Here is a 22,385-nt window from a genome sequence, read left to right on the forward strand (position 1 = left end):
GCATCAACTCTTCTGGAAGGCTTCCTCCATGTTCAAAACCCCTACTCCCACCCTCAAGGTGCTGGGTCATGTCTACTCAGTCATAGCCTTCACCTGTCAATCCCCCTGCAGAACGGGGGTCGGGGTAGGGGGCTACCCTTTCCTTAATGCTCTATCTGCAGCACCTGACACAGAGCAGGCACTCAATAAATACTGGACGCACCAAGAACTAAAGGTTCAGTACATGTTCGATGGATGTGGACACTCTCTTCCACTAGAACATGAAATCCATGAAAAGAAAGGCATCTGCCCTCTATTTCCTTAATACTGACGGACACATGGGGAAAAACTGCATGCTCAGGAAAATGCTGAGAAACAACACTTCCAGACAGGAAATGCAGAGCGAGGCCTTCAGGCCCACCCTGTGCTTCCCGCAGAGCTCTGACTTGTCAGCTCACAACGAACCAGCTGCCCCCACTGTGTGCAGCCTTTGAGCTCCCAGGTCCCAGCCCCATCATCGTGACAAGAGAACAGACCCCGGCCCTGCAACTGGTCTTCAGCTCTCCAATCTGCTCCAGCAGGTGGCGCCACAGAGGCCCACACAGCCAACCTGGGCTACCAGCTCTCCAGAGCGCCCTGCCCTGGTTCTGAATATAATCCCCACTCCCGTCCCATCCCTCCCTCCCTCCCTCCTTCTATCCTTGACCCCACTACTACCTGACCAACTCACAGGGTTCCTGGGGTTTCAGGACTAGAAGACAGCCTGTACACTCCCTGTCCATCCCCGCTCCCTCTCCTCTTGTTTTCTAGGCTGGGACCAGAGGCTCACAGAGGAAAAATGCTGCTGATGACAAAGCTGGAGCCCAGGAGCCAAACCTCCTCATTTCTGGCCCAAGTGACTTCTGTATGGACATTAAAATCCCCTTATTCTGAGGGGGTCTGAGGTCTGAAGTGGGAAGATGGCTACAGTGCACAACGCTTTTAAATGATAGAAGCACCCCGTCAATAAGATGAATAAGGCGAGGTGTGTGGGGGTGGGGAATGTGTGCACGTGTGTTTTCCGATACGAGGCCCTCATGACTAGGAGACACCTGTTCTCCCTGTAACAAAAGCTGGCCCTCCATCAGACTTGGTAATACCAATGGGCACCTCCTAACTCCCCCACAGAGCACCAGGGACCTCTATTTCCTTGGTCATCTGGAGAACACCAGGAAAAGAAAGAAAAGATCAGAAATCCCAGACTGGAGCCCCAGGGAGAGAGGAGGCAGCTGCTGATGCCCTGAAGCTCCTAGTTACCCACCCCCTGGGGACGGGGCTGGCATCACAGTCCCCCTCCAACTAGGCATCTTCAACCTCAGAGCAAGAGGCAGGAAAAGCAGCCTTGGTGACTTTGGTCACATGAGCACAGAACTTAGATCCCTTTGAAGTGGAGTGGGTAGGGACCATGGACCATTAGGAAATGGTAAGAGGTGGCGACCTTATCCATATGAGGGGGGCAGTGGCCTTGCCCAGAGAGGAGCCACAGGGTGGCGGTAAGGCAGAGTGCCCTCAGGAATCAGAGGCCGAGCTTTGAGTTGCAGGAAGCCAGACAAGTCGGCCTGGTTTTCTGGGGATTTGGCTCAGTCAAGCTGGTGCAGAGGAGGCTGCCTGGGCTTCCCTTTCCTGAGGGTGCTAGTGAATCAGCCTAGAGGCAAGGCAAGTTCTGATGTTTCATTCAAAGGGGGCAATCTCTGAATTATATATCAGCATCTCTCTGAAAACAGCATCCATCCCCTATTGTTTCATTACGGGGCTGTGTCCTCTAAATAGCTGCAGCTTCTTGAGCATTTGGATCCCGGTGGGAGTCCCTGGCAGCCTTCTTAGATCTCCGCCCACATCTGCTTTGGACTCTTGACTGTCTGCCATGCCAGGGGCGGGGGCAGGGGGACAGAAAAGATCAAGTACAACAGCAGCCTGTGAGGGGGTACAGCAGGAAATACAGGGATCAGATCATCTTCGAGGGGCAAAGCAGCATTTTAATTGGAAAACACTCAGATGTTGTACACTTGCACAGTCCAACGCATGTGCACCCCTAGCAAGGTAAGGCCTTTCCTCTCAGGTGACCTCCCGCCTGTGAAATGAAAGGGTTAGTTTGGGTATGCCTGCTCCAAAAACTCCCCTAGCTCTGACCCCACGTAACTCAGTGTTCCTCGAGCACGTCTTCCTTGCACCTGCGCTGCCACCAGCCAGGCCCATACCTGGCACAGGGCACATGCAGAGCGGATGGGGAAGGTCTCCAGATTGGGCTGCATCAGCCCGTGCACACTGCACCCTGAGGGAACACATGCGCAGACACTCTTGGGAAATACAGGGACAGACCAATGGATGGGGCTAGGTTAGGGCTGATCTGATAGCAGTCGGTCCAGACGGCTCACCATCAGACGCTGTGGGGAACAACGGAGGTGAAGCCTGGTGACTGCAGGCCACGAGAGATGCTACTCTGGAAGGAGTTATGCTCTCCTGGGAGCCCCTGGCCTGTGATACCTTTTCTCCTAGGTGAACCAAGAAACAACCGGGGGGAAGAATGACAGCCTTGTAATAACGTAATGCTCCATTTTGTCACTTAGAGTAAATGTGAGTTTGAACGAAACTTTCCTTCATTTGGTTGCATTCTAGAAGGCATTTTTCATACCTCTGCAGGTACTTCCATTAGAAGACAGGAGGTACATTCTAAAGCAAGGCTTCTCAGCCTTTAGTGTGCACGCAAATCACCTGGGGACTTTGATAAACTCGGATCCTGACCCGTAGGTTTGGGATGGGGCCTGAATTCAGCGTTTTTGACAAGCTCCCAGTGATGCCGATGCTGTGGGTCAGAGGACCACACTGGGATGTGAGGAACAAGGTCCAGGGCTATGGTTTTCAAACTCTGGCCCCGTACTGCAATCTCTCGGGAAGCTTTCCAAATTACGCGCCCCCCCCCGCCCCGCCCACCCTGCCGTAGAAATTTTCATTTATTTGGCATGAGTACCTGGGCATCAGAATTTTTTAAAGCTCCCTTGCCCTCCCTTGAGAGGGGACAAGCAGTCCCCTATTTCCCTCTCTCTGAACCAGGTATAAAAGTGCCTTCCTCTAATTACTTCAAAAGTAGTGTTTTGAGGACCTGAAATGTAACGTTTACACAATCTATTCTCTCAGCAAGGAAATCAGCTTATTAAAAATACCCAGAATTCCACTAAGACTTTAAGCATGGCTCAGCTTTAACAAATCAGTCGAATTCTAGTCACTGGTTCAATTCTATGACGGTTTCCATTGGTCTCTTCAAGGCCACACCAGGGAACACTGAATGTTTAATCACTTGTTCTGCTGACAAGAGGCTTAGGTCATTGACGTTAGCTTTGTGTGTAACTGGCACCCTTTCCACCTCAGTCCCTGACTGATCCAGGGAAGGTCTGGAAGAAACTAGCTCCTCCTCAGGCTTTGCCTTGGGGGCAAATGGGAAGACACAGAAAGGACCCTTTGGAACCACTTGGTATAAAGCAACACCGAGAAAAACCAGACATACTGTATGTTGTAAATACAGGAACAGACCCAAATAAAAATCAAATTGAGAGTATGGTACAGATTATTGTGGATTATTTACTTTCTTTTCTGTCAGGGAAGATAGGACAAGACTAAGTATAGGACCCAATAACTTCTCTTTCATATTCTTCTGTGCAAACATCACAAACATTTTAGAATTATCTTCTTCTTACACTCTTACAGTAAATTACAACTGGGTAAAGTATTAATAAGCAGATAATGCCCTATAACAAATGTACACACAGCGCCATTTGGAAATAACTTCTCCCACATGTTGTCACCAGCCAAGAACAGTGTCTCTACAGTCATGCAACCGTACCTCAGAGATGGCTTTGCTTACCAGTGTAGTTTGCAGAGTAGTTGTTTGGGTCTAAAAACTTCTTAACCAGCTCGCAATTAGACAAGATATGATTTGTGGTGATAACGTTGAGATAGTTCTGCAGACCTTTCTGCCTCTCAGCTATGAATTCACGGTCCATGTTACCAATCAATTTTTTGGGAGGAAGAGGTAGACTGAGGCCTGCAATCTTTAATTAGAAGACAAAAAGTATTATACTCCTGTCATCTCCACAGAAGATATAGTATCAGAATCCTGAGCCACTACATTTCATTGAGAATGCATACTGATTTCAGTGCAATGATAAAAATGTGAAAAAACTGCAACTCAGGGGGCGCCTGGGTGGCTCAGTGGGTTAAGCCTCTGCCTTCAGCTCGGGTCACCATCTCAGGGTCCTGGAATCCAGGCCCGCATCAGGCTCTCTGCTCAGCAGGGAGCCTGCTTCCCTTCCTCTCTCTCTGCCTCTCTGCCTACTTGTGATCTCTGTCTGTCAAATAAATAAATAAAATCTTAAAAAAAAAAAAACCCCGCAACTCAGAATTCATAAAATGCTATATGAAGCATAGCAACTTTAAAATGTAATTTTTAAAAAAGATTTTATTTATTTATTTGACAGAGAAAGACAGAACAAGAGAAGGAACATAAGCAGAGGGAGAAACAGGCTTCCCACTGAGCAGGGAGGGAGCCCAACATGGGGCTCAATCCCAGGACCCTGGGATCATGACCTAAGCTGAAGGCAGAGGCTTAACCTACTGAGCAACCAGGGGCCCCCAAATTTAATTTTTTAAAACGTTTTTCTATCAAACTTACATATGAATATAATTTTGAAGAATCAAAGAGTCTTTTTATTATTAGCAACCCTGCCACACTGCCCCCCGCAACCACCTCTGCCAACAGGTAACCAAGCCATTATCCATTCCCCAGAGACAGCCACATCGAATTCTCTCAGCCCATCTTTTTGGCACAAGGTTCATTATGAATTGATATTCAATGTTAGGTATTAATCTATTAATTTCCCATTATGGATTAAGTTCTCTTTCACAATCCTCTTCTCACCTCACATGCAACCTATTCCTAATCCCTCCAATATAGTTATAATTTTATTTAGTGCAATATTCCTATTTACATTAGGTGATCTGCACCACGGAGCCAGAAAGCCATGCTTTTTATCAACTGGTCCTTTTTGTTTGTTTTAGTTTTCTGTTCAACTCCAAACTCTCCATCTAAGCATTTTCTCAACATATTCAGACACAAAGATGCATCAGTTTCATCTTCTTGAGGACTGCCTGCTTCAAGCAGGACTGGTGGTCCCTCCCCCCGTGGGCTGGCATCCTGGCACATCACGCTAGGGATGCTCTTGCCTGTCTCCTGCTGAACCCCACTTCTAGATCCATACCTTCCTTTTTTGTAGAAGAATCCCTGATTTTTGGTGAGGATACCCTCTGTCAGCTTCCTAAAAAGGGAGCCAGGGAGGTCAATTTTTTTTTGAAAAGTTGCTTGTGTGAATCTTTATTCTACCCTCACACTTGAATAATAAGAGAATCTTGATGTAGAATTCTAAGTTGGAAATATTTTTCCTCCTGAATCTTTAAGAACTACTTTACTGTCTTCTAGTTTCTGGTGCTATTAGCAGTAGATTCTTGCTTCCGTTTTTGTTCCCTGCCCCCACCTCACCCTCTATAAGCTTCTAGGGTCTTCTCCTTGACCCCAGTTTGTGAATTCCATGGGCCCCTCTGCAGATCTATTTTCACCCTCCGCATTACATACTGAGCCCTTTCTATCTGGAAACAAACATCCTTCTGTTTTTTGGTATTTTCTGGTATTAGGTCATTATTTCTTCCCCTCTGTACCCTTTGCTTTCTTTTCCTGGAACTCTTATTCCAGTGTTCGGTCTTCTGGACTGGTCCTCTATTCTCACCTTTTCTCTCCTATTTCCCACCTTTATTAGACAGTATTTTTTTCCTACTGAAAAAATCTTCAGGAATAGTTCCTTTATCATTCAGCTCTTCCAAAGAGGTTTCATTTCTTTCTTTCTTTTTTTTTTTTTAAGATTTCATTTATTTATTTGACAGAGATAGATCACAAGTAGGCAGAGAGGCAGACAGAGAGAGAGGGGGAAGCAGGCTCCGCACTGAGCAGAGAGTCCGACGCAGGACTCGGTCCCTGGACCCTGAGATCATGACCTGAGCCAAAGGCAGAGGCTTAACCCACTGAGCCACCCAGGCACCCAAGAGGTTTCACTTCTATTATCTTTTTTTAATTTCTGATTACTCTTTCCTTTAATAGCATCCTGAATGTAATGCAATTTCTTATCTCTCTGAGATATAAAAGATAATTTTTCTGAAGAGCCTGAGATGTTCCTCTTAATGCATATTCTCCTTCCTGAAGGTTCTTTTCTTTTTTTCCTGTTTGTTTTCATTGTTATCTTTAATGTTAAAAGTGTTCCTGAGGGGTACCTGTGTGGCTCAGTAGGTTAAAGCTTCTGCCTTCGGCTAAGGTCATGATCCTAGGGTCCTGGGATCGAACCCCACATGGGGCTCTCTGTTCAGCAGGGAGCCTGCTTCCCGTGCTCTCTCTCTGCCTGCCTCTCTGCCTACTTATGATCTCTGTCAAATAAGTAAATAAAATCTTTTAAAAAAATTTTTTTTAAGTGTTCCTGAGAGCTGGCGTGGCTCAGTCGGTTACTCATCAGCCTTTGGCTCAGGTCATGATCCCCGGGTTCCGGCACTGACCCCCACATCAGGCTCTCTGTTCAGCGGGAAACCTGCTTCTCCCTCTGACTCTCCCCCTGCTCATGCTCTTTCTCTGTCTCAAAAATAAGTAAATTTTAAAATCTTTTTAAAAAAATTAAAAAATAAGTGTTCCTTAGGGGGGAGATGAGTGGCTCAGTTTATTAAATGCCTGTCTTTGGCTCAGGTCATGATCTCAAGGTCCTGGGTTCAAGTCCCACATCAGGCTCCGTGCTCAGCAGGGAACCTGCTTCTCCCTCCGCCTGTTGCTCCCCCTGCTTGTGCGCACTCACGCGCGCTCTCTCTCTCTGACAAATAAATAAAATCTTTCTTTAAAAAAGTATCAGATTGGTATCTTAATTTAATGAGCAAAATCACTTTCATGTATTCTATACTTATGCTTAGATTAGAATAGCCCAAGTGAGACATGCATATTGATTGATGGGAAGGTCTCAAGAGAAGGGCATCTTTAATTCAGGAAAGGATGTAATCTAAACCACCCATGTGGGCAAATCTAACTTAGCTGTTCCACTCTATATTTGTCAAACAGTGAAGACCTTGAACTCAACATTGGACAAGACGAAAAGGTTGGCTGACAATTCTAAATTGCCTATTTCTCCAACATAATTATGAAAACGTGTCAGAGCATACTTAGAATGAATTTTCTATCATGGCATAATTCACTGCCAGATAAGACACATGTATTTCAAGTCATTTTCCTCACTCATACAATTAGGCTTTACCAAATAGCAGTTTCTTTATTAACTAAATAAAAAGCATACTTAAGAAGAAAGCACATCACTCAGCTAGTACACATCCAAGTGAATCACTTTATTATGATTTTGTTGTTGTTGTTCCAGAGCATTGAGTAATATAGAGTAATCAAAGGTACTACTAAAAATACAACTGATATTTCTTTTAAAAGTTCTTTTACTGGGGTGCCTGGGTAGCTCAGTTAAGCATCTGCCTTGGGCTCGGGTCATGATCCCAGGGTCCTGGGATCAAGCCCTGCATCAGGCTCCCTGCACAGCTGGGAGTCAGCTCCCTACCCTACCATCCCTCCACCCACCCACCTTGCATGCACTCTTGCTCTCAAATAAATTCTTTATTTTATTTTTTTAAGATTTATTTATTTATTTCAGAGAGAGAGAACACACAGAGGGAGAGGGAGAAGGGAGCACGGCTGAGCAGGGAGGCTGACACAGGACTCTATCCCAGGACCTAGAATCATTACCTGAGCCCAACGCAGACATTTAACCGTCAGCCTCCCAGGTGCCACTAAATAAAATCTTAAAAAAATAAATAAAACAAAAAATAAAAATTATTTTCTTAAGTTGCAGAATATAATCTCATTTGTGTGTGTGCATGCATATATGTGTGTGTTTAAGCCCATGGATATGGTTATATATGCACGAAAAAAATGTCTAAAAGGACTCACACTATCTCCTCGAGAACAGTTAACTCTGGGAGTGGGTTGGTCAATAAATTTTTTTATGGGCATCTGGGTGGCTCAGTTGGTTAGGCGTCTGCATTTGGCTCAAGCTGTGATCCCAGAGTCCAGGGATCAAGTCCTACATGAGGCTCCCTGCTCAGCAGGGAGCCTGCTTCTCCCTCTGCCTGCCTCTCCCTCTGCTTGTGCTCTCTCTCCCTCTCTCTGATAAATAGATCGATAAAATCTTTCTCATTTGCCACTTTTTTTAATTAAAAAGGAAAGAAAAATTCATGCTTATCAAACTGACCATATACACACCAAGGATTCTTAAAAATTAGCATGAAAAAGCACAGTCCGTTAAGTGTCCAACTCTTGTGGGGTGGGTGGCACACCTGGGTGTCTCAGTCAGTTAAGTGACTTTGGCTCAGGTCATGATCTCAGGGTCTGGGATCAAGCCCTGAGTCAGGCTCTCTGTTCAGCTGGGGGTCTGTTTGTCCCTCTTCCTCTGTCCCTTCCCCTTCCCTTGTGCTCTCTCTCTCTCTCAAATAAATAAAGTCTTAAAAGTGTCCTGTGATCGAGCTCCGCATCAGACTCTGCTCAGGACAGCTCCTTGAGATTCTCCTTCCCTCTCCCTCTGTCCCTCCTCCCCATGCTCTGTCTCTCTCTCTCTCAAATAAATAAATCTTAAATATATATATATATATGTATATATATATTTCATGTATGTATATTTCATATATAATTTTATATATGTATATGTGTGTATATTGCATATGTATATGTATATATATTATGTATTTTTATATATACGTGTGTGTGTGTGTGTGTGTGTACACCATGTACCAATATCAGCATGTTTGCCTGCACTACCCGCCTGACAGCACACCCAGATGAAATCCACATGACTCAGAATGGAGAGTTGAGGCACCTGGGTGGCTCAGTGGGTTAAAGCCTCTGCCTTCGGCTTGGGTCACGATCCCAGGGTCCTGGGATCAAGCCCCGAATCAGGCTCTCTGCTCAGCAGGGAGCCTGCTTCGCTCTCTCTTTCTCTCTCTCTCTGCCTCCCTCTCCTCCTACTTGTGATCTCTGTCTGTCAAATAAATAAAATCATTTTTTAAAAAATTAAAAGAATGGAAAAAAAAATTAACAGAATGGAGAGTCACATCTATATCATCAGATTCAAACCCCAACAGGGCTACTTTTCATTCATGGTGAGGATATGAAAATGAGTTCGATAAGGTATTTGTTTTGAACTTTGTGGCCTCCAAGCTTCCATCAATCTATTTGTTCAAGCTTCATTTCACTTTAGGAAAATGTATTGATCTGCCCAGACATCCCATCAGCTCATCCCATCATCTGATCCCAAATCATCAGGTGAAACAAAGTATTCTTTGCCAACAGCTACAATTATAGTATCTTTGCTATGTTTACTACGCTGGTCAGCTGGACAGACTGCAGGTTGTTTCCTGCTCTGCCTGAAGATCTCACAATAAATATTTCTACAAGCATTACTACTATGTAATATGTGTGTTACTTTAAAAGCTTGCCTTTTAAAAAAGACTAGCATTCGAGAGATATTTACTCTTTCAGTTTTCTCCCAGAATTTCTAAAATGTTTGCCAATTATAGAATATAAAATTTAAAAGTCCAATGACTCATTAGGAGGGAGGGAAAGAGAATATTAGTACAGAGAGCAATCAAGTCTCTAGGCAATGATTTCCTAGACACCTCCACACTGATGGCTTCAAACCATGACAGCTCACCATCCCATTTTATTTATTTAAAAGATTTTATTTATTTATTTATTTATTTATTTATTTATTTATTTGACAGAGATCACAAGCAGGTAGAGAAGTAGGCAGAGAGAGGGGGAAGCAGGCTCCCTGCCCAGCAGAGAGCCCAATGAGGGGCTCAATCCCAGGACCCTGGGATCATGACCTGAGCCAAAGGCAGAGGTTTAACCCACTGAGCCACCCAGGCGCCCCTCACCATCCCATTTTTGAGAGCTTTCCTCTTTAACATGTCCTATGGATTCCCTTCTTGAGTTCCCTGTGTATGGGGAAGGGAATAAGAAAGTCAGTGGAGAAGTCCCCAAAGACACATCCATTTTACCTGCAGAGTGATAAGACGAAGGAGAATAATTGCCAAAGTGAGGTCTAGATCCCATAATCTGACCCACTCGTAGAGGCCTCTAAAGTACATGACAAACTCTACCGTAGTTTCAAGAAAACTAGTTCTGTCTGGAGGAGGAACCTTCAAACTCTGAATCTTTTAATCCTTCATTTTTATGATCAGATCTCAGTGGTCTACAAACTGCCTTCAACCATATTCCAATGAGTATTCTAGGGGGTTCTAAGCTTTCAACGGACCCTTAATTTGTCCCCAGTGTACCACAGAGTCTCTCCTATATCAACAGTGGGCAATGAAATTCAAATCACAAAGCATCCATTCTACAACAGACATGAGAAGTCACCTGGTTCAACCCCTCATTTCAGATGGGGAAAGTGAGGATGGAGAGGGAAAATGAATGACCCAAGGTCTCCCTGCTGAAAGGGGCAGGCTCTGGGCTCCTTCCCAACATGAGCATTCCCGGCTCATTTCCCATCATTTCAGCTCCTGGTCCTCTCTTTTGTTTTGCTCTGTGGTCTCCCTGGATGGTTACTCACCTCATGTTGCCTTTAAAATAAGTTAGTGATTCAGGGACACCTGGGTGGCTCAGTCAGTTGGGCAACTGACTCTTGGTTTTGGCTCAGGTCATGACCTCAGGGTCGTGGGATCAGCGACCCCCTGCCTGCCCCCAGCAGGCTCTCCCTGCTAAGCAGGGAGTCTGCTTGTCCCCCTCTCTCTGCCTCCCGCCCATTCACATGCACCATCTCTCCCTCTCTAAAATAAATAAATAAATCTTTAAAATAAGGTAGTGATTCTTCTTTACCACAAAATATGCTCATTATATAAAGTTATGAAAATGCACCTTCCTTAGCTTTGCTTATTTGGCTTGTATCTGCTTGTTTATAGAGAACTTGGAAAGTACGAAACACTATAAAGAGCCAGAAAAAAACCCATAAAACCCATAGTCCTGCCACCTGGAGATTACCATTGTTAACAGTTTGGCATATCTCCCTCCAATCTTTCTTTCTAAATTCTTCATGTAATTCTATTATATTGCATGTATAATTTTACATTCTGCTTTTTTTTTTTTTTTTCACTTTGGCATCTCTCCTACTGGAGACAGACAACTCTGCGTATGTGTATTGTATTTCTCTTTCTTCAGCAGGAACTCATTTATCCGTCAGAAAGGGTAATCAGACACTAAAAAGCATGGTCACAGTTTTATTTTGTGGTTTTTAGAGTCTTTTTGGTCTGTTTTATGGAGGTTGTTTTGAAATTATTTTCTTGCCAAAAAGCTGTATGTACTTTCTTCTGTTTGTTTACTTGGATCTAGAAAAACTCCCACTGAAATGATGTCTGGCCATATCCTGCCCAGCATAAGCCAACATCAATACACGTGGATATTTGCATTTGAAATAAAATGCACAGTGAAAGTGCCTATTTTCAAAGGGAAAATTACACTGAAGCAAAAATAAAATTCTATTATATTAAAAAGGCCATAACTGAATCGTCATAGAGATCCAACCTTACATCCCCTAAGCAAAAACAAATAGAGGAAAAAACCCTCTCCCCCGTCCCTGACCCATTCTTGGGGGCTAGGCCTAGACAATTTCAATTTCAGAGCCCTTCTTCCCATGAGTCCTCCTCAGTCCCGGCTGAATGACACTGTATGAAGATCGCTGGACAAAGGTTCTCTTGTGCATCAAGGTGAAAACACATAGTAGGCTCAATGTTAACTCCCAAATGCCATTGTGGAAATGCTGCCTGGGAACGTCTGGAGAGACTTGTGGAGAAAATCCACTGCTGGAATGAACTACACATCGGTGCCTTATCCACATCATCAGAGACCCAGCTTTTGTCTAAGTGGAAAGAATATGCTATAAAAATCCATAAATGAAACCAATTAAACCCATCAATAAGGAGAATTTGATCTCTCCCAATATTTTATCTGAAGATTTAAATTGGTCATACTATAATTAAAATTTAAAGAGACACAATTTGTCAAATGCACGACCATCTGTCAATTACATAAAGGTCTGCAGACACTCGGGCCAATTCTATCAGAGAGCAAGTTAGGCATTTCTGTTTTCAGCAGGGTTGTAAATAATGTTGTAGTTTGGACTCTACATATGCTGTTTTCCAAAGCCTGATCAATAACCATGGCGTTTTGGGCGCCTGAGTGGCTCAGTTGGTTGGGCGACTGCTTTCGGCTCAGGTCATGATCCCGGACTTCCAGGATTGAGTCCCGCATCAGGCTCCCAGCTCCTTGGGGAGTCTGCTTCTCCCTCTGACCTTCTCCTCTCTCATGCTCTCTCTCACTCATTCTCTCTCAAATAAATAAATAAAATCTTTAAAAAATAATAATAATAACCATGGCATTCTGAAGGAAAGGAAGCATGTGCTCGCTCTCAGCCAGCAGTCCTCCTGACCTTTGTGGACAGGACCAGCGGTCATTCAGACTAGGTAATAAGTGATGACAAGCTCATCAATGAAGGGAGAGCAGTGTTTCACCTCCTGGCTGAACTGGTAGTAAGCCAAGCGCACTTGCTCAGGGTTTACGTTATCAATCATCTGAGAGGTGACCCAGGCCCAGTGGTCTGAAATCACCCATGGCACTTGAAGACCAATCTGCTGAATGGGGATGTGGGTGCTACTGCCAGTACTTACTACGGTGCTAACGCCCCTCTAGACCCTTCCATCATGACCAGCACAGCTATTTCCAGAAAAGATTCTGCAGCTCATCCCTCTTTCCATTGTGGCCACCAAGTTAGGAACATTTAAATCAAAGGGAGTTAGAAATAGGTATTTAAGAGAAAAAAGTTACACTGAAAAAGGCTATCTCTAGCTCCTGCTGAGTATTGATCTGCAAGGCTGACTATGCAGTCTAGCTCAGCTCAGCGGTGAGAGTCTGAGATAGTCCCAGCTCTAAGTGAATGACTCCAGCAACCCAGCCAGTCATTCCTTATCTGTGCGGAGGAGAGGACACACAGCATCCCATGACTGTGGTAAGGATGTCATCTCGCACACAGGGACTCACTTGCCTGTGACTATTGTAAATCAGATGTTTATTTCCCAAAGTTTATTTTTAGAGCCACACATCATCTGTTTAAAGTATAAGTCTATATCCTCCACCAGGAAGATCTGCTAGTTTTTTGTTCTTGATACTGCCCTTTCCAACCAGTTTCTAGGACACCCCAAGCAATGACCATGTGTCATCAGTGTTTTCAAATATTTACCTGCAAGCTGTTGTTCAGCAAATCAAAGTCGCTGTATCTCCTAACGATCTGTAAGATAAGACAGCAGTGTTTTCATTTGGTAAAGACCACCTCTTTTCATTTCCTTATTTAATATTTATTGGCATTCTAGGGCTGAGGCACTTGAACTAAAGGTAGTAGGGCTTATACCAGGTCCTTAACTTGCTTAACTGACAGGCCCAGAAAACAGACCTATCAGTGCCCAGAGCTAGCTGGGCCCAAGGGAAACTGGTTAACACCAGTTAAACACACAAGATGCCAACAGGTAAAAGAGAATGATGATGTATTTGTTTTTAGGGTGAATAGCCTTTTAAATATCTTTCTCATTAACCAGGCACCTGGAAAGATGAATTAATGATTTATGCCTCCACCCAAAGAAGTTTTACTGAACATGAAATCAAAGTAAAAGGAAGTGAACAGCTTTGAGGCCCTTTCATCCTTGCCCTGGATAAAACTTCCCCCAGTTGAGAACCCACCATTCTAGAGAGAGGACTGTACCTGCAGGCAGAGAGGCCACACCTTTCCCAATTCCCTGTGTTTCCCCTCTTGGCAGACAGTCCATTTTTCCATTGTCTATACATTCTTTCTTAGTTATGCTGATGGCACTGATTAAGCCAGAGTCAAATTCCACTAGCTCTTCATGCTCTGGGCAAGGAAATTATTTTGCTTTTGAATGATTTGACTTCAACGCTTCTTGAGGACTCTCAAATATTAGGGGGCAGAATTACCTACCAATCTTCTAGGACTTTGCCCTCGGAGAATCTCCCACAGTAGGTCCACAGTGGGGCCCCAGAGTCTATGTTTTGGGGAAGTATCCCCAGGATTCTAATGCCTTGTCTCTGGAAAACTACCCCAAAGATTGACTTCCCTGGTAGGACAATGCTCTTGCCCTGCTTGTCAAATACACATCCAAGAGTTAAATAGAAGGCCATCCCTCATAAGTGCAAAGGAGCAAAAGGTACACAGCGGTTAATCATGGCAAATATACAGTTTCCAACCCTGTTTTGTCGCTGATTTGCATGTGACCAATGCCTAGTTAGTAACCCTTGAATGTAAAACAGGGAGCTCCAACCATGCAGAAGTATTTTTATTTATTTTTTTAATGCAGAAATATTTTTAAAGGGTTGAGTGAATTAATGTGCCTGAATCAGTGCCTGACAACAAGTGTTCAAGAGATGTTAAATAGTGTAACTATTCACGCAGAAAGCAGTTTGAGGGTGCTGGGTGGCTCAGCTGGTTGAGCCACTGCCTTCAGCTCAGGTCATGATCCCAGAGTCCCGGAATCGAGTCCTGCATCAGGATCCCAGCTCTGCAGAGAGTCTACTTCTCCCTCTGACCTTCTCCCCTCTGATGCTCTCTCTCACTCTCTCTCTCCCTCAAATAAACAAATAATGATTAAAAAAAAAAAACAAAACCAGTTTGAAAATTTGGGCAAAGAGAAGACCAAGTGTGGACCACTGTGGTCCAAGACTGCTTAGGGTGAGAGCTAAGATTCAGGCCTGAAGGACAAGGTAAGCTGTTTTGTAGCAGAGAGGGGGAGGGTAATTATAATTACAAAAGCAAGAAAAAATGGCCCCTAGAGAGAAGTCACCCACCCTCTGCAAGTCAATCGACATAGGAAGGACTTCTGGATCTAAGTAGGCAGTTTTTACTCTCCTTCCACTAGGGAAGAGCACAGACCCTAGGGCTATACGGCAAGTCCATGGGGAGTCCATGAAATGCACAGGCTCTGAGCTGTACAATGTCCAGGGTCCCCTCTAGCCTTTCCATCCGATGGACCTCACTCTAACGGGCCCCACCTACACATGGCTGTAGGGGATAAGTATGAATTACTAAGAACAAACAAGTAATCTACCTACTATCTATCTTACTCTGGGTCAAACTAGAGAACAAATTCCTAGATACTCTCTGTGGTAACACCATATACAAATTAAACCAAACAAATGGGAACAAAAAACCCTTTGGATATAAATCTTAAAGCTGGAAGGTTTATATCTAAAAGAAACAGGATTCATATTTATGCATGTTTTGGTTTTCCCACATTTTTGGATGACCTGAGTCAGACTTTTATTTAAACAGTTAAACATTTTTCTAGGGACAAAAAAAATGCTTACCTGCCAACTGTTTTCTGCTGAAATTCCTCTTTGCACCCGAATGATATACTCCTAAAAAAAGAGGAGAGGGGAAAGAAAGAGGCTGTTATAAGACACCCAAATCAGAGAATCAAAATTAATTGAAAATATCAGATAAAGTAGACTTCAGAGCAAAGAAAAGTACTAGAGATAGAGGATATTGCATCAAGATAAAGCAGTAATCAACCAGCAAGACACAGCAATCTTAAATGTGTATATACCAAACACCAGAGATATAAAATATGGGAGGCAAAGACTGATGGAACTGAAAGAAGAAATGGGCAAATTCATGGTAATGGTTGGAGACTTCCACACCCTTCTTTCAGTGATTAATAGAACTATTAGACAGGAAGGACACAGAAGAACTCAACAATACATCAACCAACATTTTTAATGAGGATTTGTGGATACTCCAGCCAACAACAGCAGAATACACATTCCTTTCAAGAGGACATACAGATGGCAATAAGCACAGAAAAAGATGTTCAACATTACTAGTCATCCGGAAAACGCATACAAAGACCGCAATGAAATATTATTACACACCTACCACAATGACTAAAACAAACAAAAAATAATACCAAATGCTGGCTAAGTCACAGAGAAACTGGATCACACATATACTGCCAGTGGGCATGTAAAACAGTACCGCCACTCTGGTTTAGCAGTTTCCTAAAAGAATAAACATGCAACTACTATGCGACCCAGCAATTGTACTCCTGGGCATTACCCCAGAGAAATGAGCATTTATGTTCACACAAAACTTGTACAGGAATGTTCTGTTCCAATGTTTGTAGCAGCTTCATTAGTAACAGTCCAAAATTAGAAACCAGCCAGATGTCCATCAACAGGTGAGTGGTTAAACTCTGCTACATCCGTATCACACAGCAATACTCAGTTACAAAGAGGAATAAACTACTGGTTCACGTAAAAACTTGGATGAATCTCCAGGGTTAAGCTGGGTGAAAAAGTCGGTCCCAAAAGATTATAAACCGTATGACTCCATTTATATAACATTCATGAAATGACAACATGATAGATACGGAGAACAAATTAGTATTGTAGGAGTTAAGGCTGGATTGGTAGGGTGTCGGGGGGAGAGATGCAGGTGTGGCTATGGAAAGCAAAAGTGAGGGGCTATGCTTTCAATGTTTGTGTCCCTCCCCCCCAAATTCATGCTGAATACTAACCCCAAAGATAATGGTATTAGGAGGCAGGACCTGTGAGAAGTTCTTAGGTCATGGGAGTGAAACCCTCATGAATGTGTTTAGTGCCAAGTAAAGGAGGCTCCAGAAGGATCCCTTGCCCCTTCCACCAAGAGGATACTTTGAGAAAGTACCAGTTATGAACCGAGGAAGAGGACCCTCCCCAGAAGGCAACCACGCTGGCCCCCTGATCTCGGACTTTCAGCATCTGGAACTGTGAAAAATAAGTTTCTATAGTGCATCAGCCATCCACACCCGCCTGAGGGATGCTTGGATTGATGGGAATGTTCTGGATCTAGACCGTATCAAAGTCAATGTGCTGACTGTGATACTGAACCGTTTCACAAGACAGTACCACTGAAACAAACTGGATGATGGACATATGGGATCTCTCTGTGTTATTTCTTACAACAGCATGTAAATCTGTAATTACCTAAAATAAAAAGTTTAAACTTAGGTATTCAAACAAGGAGTGGTTGCAATCGGAAGACTAAGATACACGATTTTGGGTGTTCAGAGTTTGCTTTCTATATGTGTCCCCAGCTAGAGAAGGCCCGGATTAGGGAAGCAAGTGAAAGGGTAGAATAGAGAGGCAGTGATGGCATTTTCCAAAGAAACCAAATCCAGTGACCAAACCCCCTACCTGCCTGATCATTAACATCTCTCTGCTCCTGGGGAGGAGGGAGAGGAGAGGGTATTAAAAATACATATTCTTGGGATGCCTGGGTGGCTCAGTGGTTAAGCGGCTGCCTTTGGCTCAGGTCATGATCCCAGGGTCCTGGGACCCAGTCCCAAGTCAGGCTCTCTGCTCGGCGGGGGGTTTGCTTCTCCCTCTGCCTGCAGCTTCCCCTGCTTGTGCTCTTTCTCGCTCCCCGACAAATAAAATCTTAAAAAAAAAAACAAAAAACACATTCTCAGGCTTTGCACCAGAAATGCTGAATTAGAATCTCTAAGATAGAACCCTAGGAATTAGATGTGTTAACAGCCTCCCCACGTAATTTCTTTTTTTTTTTTTTTTTAAGATTTTAAAGGCAGACGCTTAACCACTGAGCCACCCAGGCGCCCCACCCCACATAATTCTTACTAAGACAGTAAGCAGGAAACACAGACCTAGTCCAGCCTTCTGTCTATATACAGGGGGATTCATGATGAAGGTATAGATTAAATCATATAAGAATGCTGACATTCTTTCCTCAAAGGCTCAGAATTGTTTTAATCTCCTTGGATGGTATGATTTAGGCATTACCGACAATCACTACTCAACAAATGCTTATCAACAAAGTATTCAACAAATCCTTTCTACTGAATTCTCATTTAAATAGGTGAGTTAGAAAACAAAGCCAAATAAACACTGTTAACCTGGTGACTGGATTTTAAAATAGATGTTATTACCTATCATTCATTTCCACTCCGCGTATTTAAGAAAAGTGGATAAAGTTCTCATAGCAGGAATTCCCGCCTCCTCAGGAATATGTTAAGGAGGGCAATTCAACAATATCCACTCAATTATGAGTGAATCAGCTGTGTACCTGGCAGCCATGCTGAGGTGGGTTCATATGGGGGTATAAAATAAATAAATAAATTAATTAAAAAAAAATTTTTTTAAGATTTTATTTATTTATTTGACAGACAGAGATCACAAGTAGGCAGAGAGGCAGGCAGAGAGGGAGGAGAAAGCAGGCTCTCCACGGAGCAGAGAGCCCGATGCGGGGCTCCATCCCAGGACCCTGGGATCATGACCTGAGCCGAAGGCAGAGGCTTTTAACCCACTGAGCCACCCAGGTGCCCCTATTTTTTTTTTTTAAAGATTTTATCTATCTATTGGACAGAGAGACAGCAAGTGAGGGAACACAAGCGGGGGAGTGGGAGAGGGAGAAGCAGGCTTCCCACGGAGCAGGAAGCCCGATGCAGGGCTCAATCCCAGGACCTCGGGAACATGACCTGAGCAGAAGGCAGATGCTTAATGACTGAGCCACCCAGGCATCCCATAAAATAAATATTTTAAGACTGATTCGTGCAGTGTGGCAAATCTCTTAAGCAATATGCTAATGCAATTATTTCTAAATCCATATAGATAAAATGCTGAAAGCTTCTGACATTCTTAAATTTGGGGGATCGATCCTTTATGGTGGAAATTTTCTTTTTTCCAGGGTTGTCTTACTGGCAAATTTTCTGGGCTTTTACATTCTCAGAGTCAAGCTGAAATTAGCATATATAATTGAGTACTTCCAAACAACCACACATTGAAAAGACAAGCTCTTCTGATGTCTAAAATTGAGGGAAAATGTTGATTCTCAAAAACCACTTCTAGCATCTATTATTTCACTATGATTTATCAGAGGAATAATATTAATTTAATTAAATTTTTAAAAAGATTTTATTTATTTATTTTCTAGAGAAACAGAAAGAGAGGGAACACAAGCAGGGAGATTGGGAGAGGGAGAAGCAGGCTTCCTGCTGAGCAGGGAGCCCAACATGGGGCTCGATCCCCAGACCCTGGGATCATAACCTGAGCCAAAGGCAGACACTTAACGACTGAGCCACCCTGGCGCCCCTCAAATAATATTAATTTTAAAAATTCCAGGGGCACCTGGGTGGCTCAGATGGTTAGGCATCTGCCTTCGGCTCAGGTCATGATCCCATGGTCCTGGGACTGAGCCCCGCATCTGGCTCCCTGCTCGAGTGGGGAGTCTGCTTCTCCCTCTCTCTCCCCATTGTCCCCCCTGCTAGTGCTTTCTCGATCTGTCAGATAAATAAATAAAATCTTAAAAAAAAAAAATTCCAGTTCAGTGTTGGGCACTTTGTAGGTACTGAGTAAAAACACTGTTGTCACACTTTACATATGTTGAGTTTAAAGTTCAGACCTGTGCTTTACAAAGACGTTGCTGCCAACTGTAAATATCAACTAAAGCACCCATAACGTTCCAATCTCTATACTTCATTCATGCTGGGGTATAAGTCTGAACAGAAAGGTACAGTCTGATTCCATTCCTTCCTTCATAGACACACAATTTAGATTAAAACAAAACAAAACAAAACAAAACAAAACAAACTTGTCTATAAACATGTGACTCTTGATCTCAAAGCCGTGAGTTTGAGACCCACATTGAGAGCAGAGTTTAGTTAATAAAATTCAGAACTTCCTAAACACACATTTGTGCCAGAATAGGTTATGTTTACACTATTTGGTCAACTGGCAAACATCTTCTCACCTTACTCCTTTCTATATGCTCTTTGCCCTTTATTCCTCTCCCCTCCCCGCAACTGACAGTAACCATTATGTGCTCTAGTTTCCATGAGCCTTTACCGTTGTCTCTACTCCAGGATCACAGGACTATCAGGCTAATAATTCTCACTAAGGTATTCCTGAAGTCTCTTCATTGATACCCTATAAAGTTGTCTATTGTGATTATGATTATTACACTGTCTTAAAAAAGACCCTGTCTATAAAGCAGCACACAATAATGACTGGGAAAAGCATGTGACAGAGGGAAGCAGTAACTACAAGATAATGCCTGGGTCATGTTGTCAGACAGTGATAGCCAAAGTGATATCGCCATTAATGTCTGTGCCAAGACATTCTTTAAATTTAGGCCAGTGATTTAGAAAGAGGGTGATTCTGACCCAAGTGACATTTAGCAATGTCTGGAGACATCATGGTTGTCACAAGGGATGGGGGAGCTACTGGCATCCAGTAGATAGAGGTCAGGGATGCTGCGAAACACCTACAACGGACAGCACAGCCCACCCACCCCCCCAATGAAGGACTACCTGGCACCGAACGTCCTTGGTACCAAGGCTGAGACACCCAGGTTCAGGTGCATCGATAAACCAGTCATCCCCATCCATGGAGGCTTGGCTTACAGGGTGGTGCTGGGGGCTACCTCTGTCATCATCTGTAGTTGGCCATAGCCTACTAGTATCTCATATACAACACCACTTGTGTCCACCTAGACTTTACTTAGTTACTGGTGGCCTGAAAGCACGACCATTGTGTAAAAACACATCAGGGACCCATTAAGGCTTCACTGTGGCTCCCAAGTCCCACATGCCATCTGGTAACAGATACAGAAAGACACGGGAGAATATAAGGTGATTTTGCTTGAAAATATTTCTTTTAAATAAACTCCACCCCCAACATGGGGCTCGAACTCACAACTCCACAATCAAGAGTCGCTCTACCGACTGACCCAGCCGGGCGTCCCTGCTCAGAAATATTTTTACTCCAGTTCAATAAGGCAAGTTAGTCCCGTACTATAAAATGTTTGAATTTTTTTTATTTTGCTTGATACCACCATCCACTTGACCAAAAGGAAATATTTTCACCTCAAATTTCCAATCTCTAAACTAAACACAGCACAGCTGTCCACTGCTGGCAACCAGGCTGTAGATCTTATTAAAGCAACGAGAAGAGTGCCCTGGGGACTAGTAGAAACCCAACATTGAAGTCAGACCTCCTCCTCCTGCACCGCAGTCAGCAGCCCAGAATCCTCCAGCAAATCTTTCTCATCTTTTCCACCATCTCTAAGCAGAATGGAAACTGCCGTGTATATCAAAGAGACAATAAACCACCAAGGCCCATCAGGCAATGAAGGGCTCTGTAGTGCAGCCCTGAGTCTCACAGATCTACACCTGTCCCCAAACCCTGCCATCTGCTGCCACTTCCCCAAAGGGCCTTCTTCTTGCTCCCCCTCATGACACCACACCCTCCATCTCGGTGGGGCAGGGTGGCCACCCTGTCAAGCCCTAGCATTTTGGCTAGTTGGTGTGGACTGGTGCAGAAGTTCTTCAAACTGGAAAGGCACCAGGACCACGGAATTTCTGACTTAAGTGAGGTTAGAGAGAAGCAAGCACCCATCCTGTGCCAGGAACTTTGCTAAGCCCTTTACACTTCTTTCCAATTCTCACAGCGGCCAAGAGGTTAGATCTCAGCTCCGCTGAGTGAGCTGTCCAAGGTCACATAACTAGGAAGCCGCTGAGTGGGAAGTGCAACCTCAGTAGCAGATTCCCAAGACCCTCCCACCTGCCAGGCTGGCAGCCCTCGGTGACCTGGGGCGCCCTGAGCTCTTTCTGCAGCCCTGAAAGATGAGAGTCCTCACTAGTGGGTGCAACTCAAGTGGTCCATTTCTTCTTTTTTTCTTTTCTTAAGATTTTATTTATTTATTTGACAGACAGAGTTCACAAGTAGGCAGAGAGGCAGGCAGAGAGAGAGAGAGGGAAGCAGGCTCCCTGCTGAGCAGAGAGCCTGATGATCCCAGGACTCTGGAATCATGACCTGAGCTGAAGGCAGAGGCTTTAACCCACTGAGCCACCCAGGCACCCAAGTGGTCCATTTCTAATGATGGTGACCTATTGACTCTAGTACTGGGCGGGGGTGGGGGGGGGGGCTGTCATTTCCACAACTGTTGATTAATGTTCCCAATACAGGCCGTTTTCCAAGTAAGCATCCTCACTGGCATTTTGTTTCCTAAGTTTTCAGAAACGCAGTTAAGATTTCCCTGCACAATAGCTGACATTCAAAGATGCCTTGGTTTGATGAAATTTTAGGAACAAAATGAGAAGGAAAACTTATCTTGAATCTGTCTGGCCCCATATTACCTTAATGAGGTTACAAACACAGATCACTCTGGGAAAAAAATGTGTTAAAGGAA

The 22,385-nt window shown here is 43.9% G+C and overlaps 1 protein-coding gene across 4 annotated transcripts in view; it reads right to left on the reverse strand.

Moving 5' to 3' along the window:
- Window positions 1–22,385, reverse strand: part of PXK (PX domain containing serine/threonine kinase like) — a 78,954-nt gene that overhangs the window by 36,874 nt on the left and 19,695 nt on the right. For all 4 annotated transcript variants that reach the window (XM_080811816.1, XM_080811815.1, XM_080811818.1 and 1 more), the window contains exons 2-4: window positions 15,512–15,562; window positions 13,380–13,427; window positions 3,878–4,064 (exon numbers count right to left, since the gene is read on the reverse strand). In XM_080811816.1, coding sequence (XP_080667942.1) covers window positions 3,878–4,064; window positions 13,380–13,427; window positions 15,512–15,562 — 286 coding nt within the window. The remainder of the gene's footprint in view (window positions 1–3,877; window positions 4,065–13,379; window positions 13,428–15,511; window positions 15,563–22,385) is intronic.

Source organism: Martes martes, assembly GCF_963455335.1.
Source record: "Martes martes genome assembly, chromosome: 1".
NCBI lineage: Eukaryota > Metazoa > Chordata > Mammalia > Carnivora > Mustelidae > Martes > Martes martes.